The 9,784-nt window shown below is 53.7% G+C and overlaps 2 protein-coding genes across 3 annotated transcripts; one reads left to right on the top strand and one right to left on the bottom strand.

Moving 5' to 3' along the window:
- The first annotated feature begins 311 nt into the window (after positions 1-311).
- Wbp1 (WW domain binding protein 1) lies at positions 312-2,741 on the top strand. Of its 2 annotated transcripts, XM_052720542.1 has the most exons (5): positions 312-564; positions 893-994; positions 1,487-1,589; positions 1,724-1,900; positions 2,073-2,741. In XM_052720542.1, exons 1-5 carry the CDS (start codon positions 496-498, stop codon positions 2,531-2,533), a joined length of 912 nt encoding a protein of 303 aa, XP_052576502.1. In that variant the 5' UTR covers positions 312-495; the 3' UTR covers positions 2,534-2,741. The 2 variants fall into 2 exon arrangements, with proteins under 2 accessions (XP_052576502.1, XP_052576503.1); XM_052720543.1 differs by lacking the exon at positions 893-994.
- Positions 2,742-2,883: 142 nt separating this feature from the next.
- Positions 2,884-6,504, bottom strand: Mogs (mannosyl-oligosaccharide glucosidase). The gene is made up of 4 exons (XM_052720521.1): positions 6,070-6,504; positions 5,736-5,965; positions 4,957-5,153; positions 2,884-4,805 (listed from the first exon to the last, which is right to left on the bottom strand). The coding sequence occupies exons 1-4, from the start codon at positions 6,431-6,433 to the stop codon at positions 3,074-3,076; spliced, it is 2,523 nt and encodes an 840-aa protein (XP_052576481.1). The 5' UTR covers positions 6,434-6,504; the 3' UTR covers positions 2,884-3,073.
- Between the last annotated feature and the right edge of the window lie 3,280 nt (positions 6,505-9,784).

The following is a 9,784-nucleotide window of genomic DNA, read 5'->3' as shown; positions in this document are numbered from 1 at the left end:
CTCGGCTTGTATAGAATTGCGGGAGAGGGAAGCCTGCGGACTCAGAACCTGCGCGATTCATCTAGCCAATCGGTGGTAATTTTGTACTCCTGGACGGCCGTTGATTGGCTGATAAGTCAAAGCTTGTCCTGTTGTCCGTACTGGCTACTGTAGCTGTCAATCAGAGCCTCGGTCGAACCTTCCCCCTGTCTTTGTCTGTGTGAGTTCTTGTTGTCTGGGAGAGCGTTAGAGGCGCTGCTGCGGATTGGACAGCGGGAGAAACCTGTGACCCGCTCCTATTGGCCAGTCTGTCGGTGAACGGTGCTGATTGGTTGGACTGAGCAATCCTTGTCCTCTGGAAGAGCGCTCCCCGGATGGGAGCTCCGGCCACCGAGTGATGGTGGCAGCTTCGGAGATGGGCCGGGCAGGGACCATGGCGGTGGCGGCAGAAGTGGCAGGGGCGGGGCAGCTGGCGGTAGAGGAGGCTGTGGTCTTCAGGGGTCTGTAGGTGGAGGCATGGCTCGGGCCAGCAGCAGGAACAGCAGCGAAGAGGCCTGGGGGGCACTCCGGGCGCCGCAACAGCAGGTATCCCAGCAGCTCTAAAAGCTTATCACGACAGCCATTTATTTCTCTTTCCCCTTTCCTGTCACTTCCTGTCCGGGGTGGGGGAGGAGCTCACAGAGCCAAAGATACCATGAAGTTCCTGAACATGACCATTCTACTCTTTGTCTAAACTTTGTTACGTAGACGCAGTTGACTTTACCTGCAGCCTCTTAGACCCCGTCCCATGACTGCAGTGTAAGCCTGCAGTGGCTTTCCAGTTACCAGAGGCGTAGTGAAGACCCCAGGGAGGCTCCCTCTGTTGTGCAGCAGTTTTTTGTGATGTTTTTCTATGTGCCTATTGTCACAACAGAGTCCGGCAGCGTCTTCTCTTGAGGGAGCAATTTGGAGACGAGCTGGAAGCCAGCCTCGCGCCCTGGATGCCATCCTTTATCATCCACAGCAATCCCATCTGGTTGGGAGCACTGCTCTGGGTCTCACACTGCCCTTCCTCTACCCTAGGGAGCTTGAGACCCAGGGGTGGAAAAATCCATCCTGGGGTTGTGGGAGGCAGACCTTCGGGGTGGGGGGATATTGAAAGCATTTTAGCTTTGGAAATGGCCTTAAATTTCTACCGATTGTCAGATTGTTTTGTTTCTTGCAAACCACTACCTAACCAAAAATCACTCTTGGGGGCTAGGCTTACGTGAGGAGAGTAGTATTGGGTTTAAAGAACTGAAATCACCTTCTTTGTGTATCCACACTTTATTTTTTACCCTAGTTTCTGGCTATTCCAAATCTTCCATACTGGCAGCACTACATATATTTAAACTCCTCTTAGCACCCCATGCCATCTTTCCAAGCTATGTTGGCTCACGGGTGGGATTGGGTATGTTCATGCAGCAGGTGGGGTGGACAGGGCCTTGGGTAGAATCTCCCTTAGTTCTAAGTGCCTCCTTGCCTCCAGCTTCAAGAGCTGTGCCCAGGAGTGAACACCCAGCCCTACCTCTGTGCGAGTGGCCACTGCTGTGGGGAGACTGGCTGCTGCACCTACTACTATGAACTCTGGTGTGAGTCTCCAAAGGGGCCCGCCTCAGGCCCCCGCCCATTCTCCCTTGGATTTCGGAATTCAGCTACCGAGGACCCTTCTCTGCATGTAAGGCGAGGCCTGTAATCTGAGACGTGCTCTTCTTGCCTCCTGCAGGGTTCTGGCTGCTCTGGACAGTCCTCATCCTTTTTAGCTGCTGTTGCGCCTTCCGCCACCGGAGAGCTAAACTCAGGCTGCAGCAGCAGCAGCGGCAGCGTGAGATCAACTTGTTGGCTTACCATGGGGCATGCCATGGGGCTGGCCCTGTTCCTACTGGTTCACTGCTTGACCTTCGTGAGTGACTTGAGGCTCTTGGGTGCAGAACCAGCAGCCCCTCCCAAGCCAGGGCCCTCACCCACCCCACACTTCCACTGGCAGACTCTTCAAAGCACTCTTGCCCCTCATAGGAGAGATCCCTCTTCTGGCTCTGATCCTTCAATCATCCGTGCTGTTCTCTCTCCTGCAGGCTTCCTCAGCGCCTTCAAACCCCCAGCCTATGAGGATGTGGTTCACCACCCTGGCACACCGCCACCTCCTTATACTATGGCCCCGGGCCACCCCTTGACTGCTTCCAGTGAATGCACCAGCTGCCCTCCCGCATCCAGCTGCTCTGCCCACTTGGAGGGGACAAATGTGGAAGGTGTTTCCTCCCACCAGAGTGCCCTCCCTCGTCAGGAGGGTGAGCCCAGGGCAGGGTTGAGCCCAGTTCACATACCCCCTTCCTGCCGCTACCGTCGCCTGACTGGTGACTCGGGTATCGAGCTCTGCCCTTGTCCTGACTCCAGCGAAGGTGAGCCAGTCAAGGAGACGAGGGCTAGTGCCACTCAACCAGATCTGGAGAACCATTCCCCCTGTGCACTGTCCCCAGAGTCTCTGTCCCAGACCCCTCCTCTGGGGCGGGCTTCCAGTTATGGGGACATCCCGTAAGTAGTTTCAAGAGGGAGGCTGGGTGTTCCTTGGCCACCAGGAACAGCCCTGGTTTTGACTGCAGTTGTCCTCCCTGTGGGCCCTCCCCCCTCCTAGAATCTGCCTGAAAGGGCTGAAGCCCTGAAGAGGGGCAGTACCGAGGACTGTGCTCTTTACTCCCAAAACATACACAGGAGCCTTTAATCTCATTAAAGAGACATGAACCAGCTGCTTGTGGTTTTGGGTAGAGTAGACCTCAACGTATTGCATGCCCCCTAACACACTGGGTTTGAAGGGAAGAAGCAGTGACCGTTTATCACCGTACCTGAGGATAGCAGGCAGCCCTGAGGCAAAACTGCCAAAGGCAAGAGTTGAGTTAGGGTTTTCCTGTTTATTTAGAAAAATAGACTCTTGAGTTCACATTCCCCCCAGAGCTGTATGGGGTGACAATAAAGGAGACACCTGAGATGAGCTTACAAGATCTGAGGGGACAAGACCAGAAACCTAAGACCTTGTCTCTGCATATTCCAAGTGACACACGTGGCCTAGCTTTCAGTCCCTTCAGTACTCCTCAGCCATGACCAGTAAGACAAGGCTTGTCCATCCCTGGAAGGGGCGGCAGCCCATGCCGTGTCCATCCTGGTCACTGTACTGTTCCCACAGAAACCCTGTAGCCTGGTACTGCCGCCATATGTTGCTCACTACATTGGCACGGAGTTCATGGTAGAGCTTGGCAGCCTGAACCTTGTGGGGACCCTCCACACGCCCATAGTGGTGGAGTGCCCCCAGAGCTAGGTAGTTGATATTCAGCCACACGGCACCCCGCCAGTAAGGGGGATCATGCTCAGAATTACGCTGTCTATAAAAGAGGCTGGAGGCTGAAAGGGAGCGCAACCCAAAGGGGCTCCAGAGATGGCGGCTGTCAGCTAGAATGTCCAGCAGGGGCCCCAGGCGGGGTGAGCTGGGGTCCAGCAGCTGTAGCAGGAAGGGAAAAAGAGAGACATAGCCCACGGCATCCACATACTGCAGCTGAGGCGGAGGCCGGCCTACCACCCTGACCAGCCCCTGAGGAGGCCTGGACTTGAGCTGTACTGCTTTTGTGTGGTTCCCAAAGTCAGCAAAGACTCCCAGTTCAGGAGCCCAGTGCAGCTCTTCTAGACTCCCGGGTTCTTCCAGGGAGGCAGCCAGTGGGCCCAGCTCTGCAGCAGCCTCAGCTTCCCCAAGCTGTTCTGCAAGCCGTGATAGCACCCGGGCACCCAGTGCCACCCAGCATCGAAGGTCCAGGTGCCGCTCTGCTGCGGAAGGGTGTGATGCCCTGGGATAGTCATCCAGGCCCGAGGGCAGTGTTTTGGGATTAAGTAGGGTAGGTAAAGCCAGGTCCCTGCCTCGCCAGCGGTAGGATAGTGGCACTGGCCCTGCCTGGCTTTGATGGAGCCAAGAGAACCAAGCATGCAGGCGGGGGAAAGCCTTTCGGAGGAAGGCCAAGTCATCGGGGTCACCGCCTTCTAACATCTGCAATACTGGCAAGAGCAGGGTCGGGGGGTTAGCATGGGCTGCACGTTGCACTAGGAATTCCGGGGGCACTCGGGATCGGGCCTCATCCCCTAGTATCTGTTCCCGCCCAATCCAGCCATCAGCATTGAGCAGCCCCAGCCAGTGGCCTAGGACCTCTCGGGTGAGGTGGGGATCCCATCGCTGGACCACTAGCTGGTGAAAGCCTTCATCCCAAAGGAAGCCTCGAGGGAAGAATGACCGGGAAGGCACTCCAGAGAAAAGGGGAACAGGTGGAAATAGGGCAGGATCTACTTTCTGCTCAGACCCTTCCATGCCAGTATCTGGCAACACCAAACCCTGTCCATAGAAATAGCCAATCCCACCAAGAAGGCCACTGAGGGCAACCTGACCCAAAGCCTGCTCCTCGGGGCTCAGGCCCTTCTCCTTTAACCGGAAGGTCCTCTCAAAACGCTCTTGGAAAGCTGCAGCATGGCTCTCTAGGGCTTGGGTCAGCTGGCTGCCTAGCAACTGCCCAGGGGCTTGGTTGCCTCCTCCCCCGGCACTGCCAGACTCAAACATGAACTCCACAGAGAAAGGAACTTTGAGTGTCACCTGCTGAATCAAGAACTGTCCTTGCCCACCAGGGCCTCTCTCCTCCCACTTCAGAGATCCAGGCAAGCCAAGGTAGCGTTCCGGAGAGGCCCCTGGGGGCCGGTGCTGAAACCAGCTGTTTAGGTGGCTCTTGACCATATCTGTGAGCAGTGGCAGCCCTGGGTTGGAGGACCAGAAGACATTGTAGCTTGAAGGCAAGAAGACAAATAGGGAATGTTATTCAGGAAAGGGATGTCTCTGCGGTCTTACTGGTGGGAAAGTGGGGTGGGGTCACAGAAACCAGGCTAAGTCAACATCCATACCAGCCCAGTACCACCCTGCACCCTTCCCCCAGTTACCTGCCATGCTTAGGGACAGTGTCTCCTGGACCGGTTGGTGGCAGAAGCGTAAGACGGAAGTCACCAAGTTCGCTGGTATGCCCACTGATGAACTTCAACTGTCCTTTGGCTCCAATCTCTGGTAGTAGGACTTCCTGGCCATCTGTTACCACGTAGAAGAACAGGGACACCAAAGGGAGGGAAGAAGTACCTGAGGCCTGGATGACCAATGGGAACAGCAAAGCATTAGAAAAGCAATCTTTTGCCGGGCGGTGGTGGTGGCGCACGCCTTTAATCCCAGCACTCGGGAGGCAGAGCCAGGCGGATCTCTGTGAGTTCGAGGCCAGCCTGGGCTACCAAGCGAGTTCCAGGAAAGGCGCAAAGCTACACAGAGAAACCCTGTCTCGAAAAACCAAAAAAAAAAAAAAAAAAAAAAAAAAGAAAAGCAATCTTTTGAGAGGCAGCCTTAGCAAAGATTAGAAGGAAGAACTATGGCAAACATCTGTCGATGCTGAGAGTAAGCAGGTACCCTAGAGTGGGCTGAGCTAAAGGGCCTTGAACAGGGTTCCCCGGGGAAAATGACAGGTGTTTTAGAATTCTACATGGATTGTTTCATTTAATCTTGTGAGTTGGGTGTCACGGTGATATCTGCTTTGCAGACAAGGAAATGAAAGCTTAGAGATGGGTCAGCCAGGCTGGTGTCCCGACTGCTGTTAACCTCTATTTCATACTGTATTTGCTGCTGCAAGGGGAGTGTGGGGGAAGTCCGGGCTGAGGAAAGGGGATCCTGATGCCCTGACCTGAGGCTCCACCGTCACTCTCCAGCTCCAATCCCCTCCATGCTGACCCCCAGGCCTCTTGACGAACTCAGTGGTGAGCCTTAAGGCCCCATCGCTGATATGCTGCCGGCCGAAGGAGAGGCCATCGTGGAACTCCCAGCCATAGGGACCCACGCCGTCTCCCTGTTCACACGTGTGCCTGAGTTTAGGAGGGGTCCCCGGGGTGGCGCCCTGCTGCGCCCACATCAGACCTGGGGAGTAGAATGGCCACGTAAGTCAACAGACACTGTCCCTCTAAGTCTGCGAAGACTGCTGGGTCCTCCTACTCCCCCCCTCTCACGGGCCCCAGGGTTACCCGTCAGCAGGGGTTTGGGGCTGCGAGTCTTCATGCCGAAATAGACGTGTGGACGGTAGGTGCCCCAGAAGAGCTCCGGGGCCACGGCGGGACTGGAGGAGTCGGGGGGCAGCGCGGGCGGCGCGGGGTGCAGTGTGAGCGCGCGACGCACACGGAGCCATGCTATCACCCAGCGCCCCGACAGACCGAAGGCCAGCGCCAGCACCACCACGGCCAGGGCCGCGCCGCCAGCCGAGCCGCGCGCCCCGCTCGCCCCGCTCGCCCCGCTCGCCCGGCCGTCCCGCCGCCCAGCGCCCCGCGCCCTCTCCGGCGGCCGCGCCCCCTCTGCAGCTGCGGCGCGCCGTCGCCTCTCGCCTCGGGCCATCCCGGCAGCCGGCCCGTACCCCGGCCGCCACCGTGCGGTCAGTCCACTGAGCCTTCGGCCCGCGCCTCGCTGAGCACCCGCGGAAATCCCGCCCCGCCACGTCAGGCCTGGCCCCGGAACCCGGAAGCGGTGTAACTGACCGGGCTCGGTACTGAGGACCCCGCTCAGCCCGTGACAGGCGTCCGTGGCCGTGGGTTCACCGGGTCCGAGAGAGAAGCAACAGCATGCTGAGCCCCACCTGTTTTGTTTTGTTTAAATAATGATCTGGGGCTGGAGCGATGGCTCAGCGGGTAAAGGCGCTTGCCGGCGAGGCTGACGACCTGGCTTAGATCCCCACACCCACGTCGTGCAAGTAAGAGAACTGACTCCCTCAAGTTGTCCTCTGACAATCACAAGCGCGCCCACCCGTATCCATACACTCCCTGGCCACCACACGGGTGTCGTAGCACGAGCGCACCTCCATACGTACACACACAAGCACACACGATTTTTTTTTTTTTAAGTACGTGTAGGGGGTGAGGCTGCAGGCATGATTTAGTGGTTAAGAGCACCTGCTGCTCTTTCAGAGGACACCGGTTCGGTTCTCAGCACCCACATGGCATCTTGCAAATTGTCCAGAGGCTGTGATGCCCTCTTCCAGCGCTGCATGCATGTGGTGCACAGACATACATGCAGGCAAAATGTCCAAACACACAAAATCAAAATAAGTATTAAAGAAGGATCATGCTAAGGCCAGTTTTTCCTCATTGGGGAATGAGTTTGTCTAGGTTTTCTTCCAACTTGATATGTAAAGCCAGGTTGGCTGAAACAGGGTCTTGCTTTGATATTCTCAAGCTTGATATCCTCCTGCCTCAGCCTCCAGAGTGCCAGGAGCTAGGATCTAATATACTACTTTTACAAATTGCTGTCCAGCACTAATTGGGTAGCAGAAAACTGTCCTAGGAACTGGGTCCAAGCCACGGAGCTGGGAAGTGGCTAGTTTAAAACTGGAAAGTGTAGATGAAGCAAGCTCTATCACTGCTCACACCTTGCACTTCCCTTCTCCCTGGAGTGGACTCTCGAGGAAGCCTGGGGTCTGCTTCTGTAAGCCACTTAATGGCTTCAGACAAGGCTCTAACTCAGCTTGAAATTTTGTTGACTTTTAAATTTAAGACAAAGCCTGTATTCCAGACTGGCCTGGAACTTGCTAAGTAGCCGAAGATGACCTTGAATTTCTACACCCACCCCCACCCCCCACCCCCACCCCCGTGCTGGGGTTACATGTGCCACTACTAGTGTATTCAGTAGTGGGGATCAAACAGACAGCTTCATGCACTCTGCCAGCTGAGCTACAGCCCCAGCCCCCATTCATTCATTCATTCATTCATTCATTCACTCGCTCACTCACTTGTAGTGTCTGAGAGGAACCCGGAAACGTTTGCATGCTAGGCAGGTACTTTACCATTGAGCTGTACCCCTTACCTACCATACTTTGATAGATGAACTCAGGATTAGACTCTACAAAGGGCATTTTCTTTCCTATGACCCAAGAAACAGAAGACCTTACGGAAAGCATGACTTACATCTGTCTGGAGGCTGTTCAGAGGCAGCACCTGCATCTCAGACTGACCGATGAGCAACTCAGGGTCTCACTATGCAGCCGAGGTTTCCCTGGGACTTACATGGCCAAGCCTTGCCTTTGACTCTTGAGTATTGAGACCACTGAGTTTTTAGTATTTGCATGTAACCTACACCTGATGCATATCTTAAATATTCTCCAAATAACGTGTACCTAATACAATGTCAGTGATATGTCAACAGCTGTATTATTTAGGGAATAATAACAAGGGGGAAACCTGTACACATTCACACTGGTGCAGTTTTTAAATTTGTGACATTTATCTGGTGGGTATGTAGGTGGGTGTGCATGTTCCAGTGTGTATGTGTGCTCCTCAGAAAACCAAGTACTTGAGGTGATTTTCGCCTTCCCCATGTGCGAGATCAGACTCAGGTCATCGAGCTTGGTAGTAAGTAGTTTTACCCAATGAGCTATCTTTTCAACTCCTGGATGTTTCGAGATAATTGATCACACTGTGTAAAGATGTGTCACCGTGGTTGGTTTAAATGGCCAATAGCTAGGCAGGGAGAACAGGCAGGACTTGTGGGCAAAGAGAGGAACTGGGGGTGAATCTAGGCATGCAGAGGAGATGCCAGGAGACGCAGAACAAGTTGGAGGTAAAAAGTCACGAGTCGGGGCTGGAGAGATGGCTCAGAGGTTAAGAGCACTGACTGCTCTTCCAGAGGTCCTGAGTTCAATTCCCAGGAACCACATGGTGGCTCACAACCATCTGTAATGAGATCTGGTGCCCTCTTCTGGCGGGCAGTCATACATGCTGTATTCATAATAAATAAATAAATCTTTAAAAAAAAAAAAAAAGTCACGAGTCAAAACATAGATTAATATACATGGGTTAATTTAAGTTATAAGAACTAGTGGGACAAGCCTAAGCTAAGGCTGAGCTTTTACAATTAATAAGAAGTCTCCCTGTCATTACTTGGGAACTAGCTGGTAGGTTAGAGAAAGACTCCTTATGCTGGGAACCAGGAGTAATCTAGGTTCTCAAGAGAAACGAGATGCATGGAGGAAGCAGGATGGACGTACCGAGTTAAGATGAAAGGGCTGGCGGGACAGAAGACTCGTAACACCTGGATGCAGTATTTTCATTCCAACACAGAACTCTGAGAAACAGTGGACAACCTGCTATCCTTAGTTGACAAATGAGAAAGCAGGCAGTGATGGATTTGTCTGTCCCATGTCATGGGATGACTGGAATTGACACCCCAGCCAGGCTGGGTCTTTATATTGTACGGCCTTCAGGGAGTTGTCTTTTGCCTGTGGCCATGTCCGAGGAGCAGCAAGCAGCATTTAGGGAGTCCAGCCCACCAGGAAGCAAGGCACTGATGGGCCAATCTCAGGTAGGCAAGGCCAGAGGACTTTGGCCCCAGAATGTTTCTTGCTACTGCTGTGCCTTTACATTTTTGCTGCTGCCATTTTTCTCTAGTATCTGGCATCATGTGAATAGGCGTGGGGGATCCCCACTGCCTTTAATGTAGTGTGATTATCTCATGGAAATAGCCCATTCTACTGGGCATTTTTACCTGTGGGTTATTATGAAGATGATTTCCTCTTAAGCTGTCCTGTTTAATTGGAATAATGATTTTATACAATAATAGTTAGTTTAAATAGAATTTTGATGATTAAGGGTTTCTAACAAATATGTAAGAAGAAAGATTATGATAGAAGCTATTTAGTAGGAAAATTTAAGTAAAGGTAGGCTATAGTGTTGACCGTGCCCCTGGTAGGGCAGGGGC

This window comes from Peromyscus californicus, unplaced genomic scaffold (assembly GCF_007827085.1).
Source record: "Peromyscus californicus insignis strain IS unplaced genomic scaffold, ASM782708v3 Scaffold_6__1_contigs__length_162567912, whole genome shotgun sequence".
NCBI lineage: Eukaryota > Metazoa > Chordata > Mammalia > Rodentia > Cricetidae > Peromyscus > Peromyscus californicus.
The sequence above is the reverse complement of the archived record's forward strand: the minus strand, read 5'-3'. Positions and strand labels throughout refer to the sequence as shown.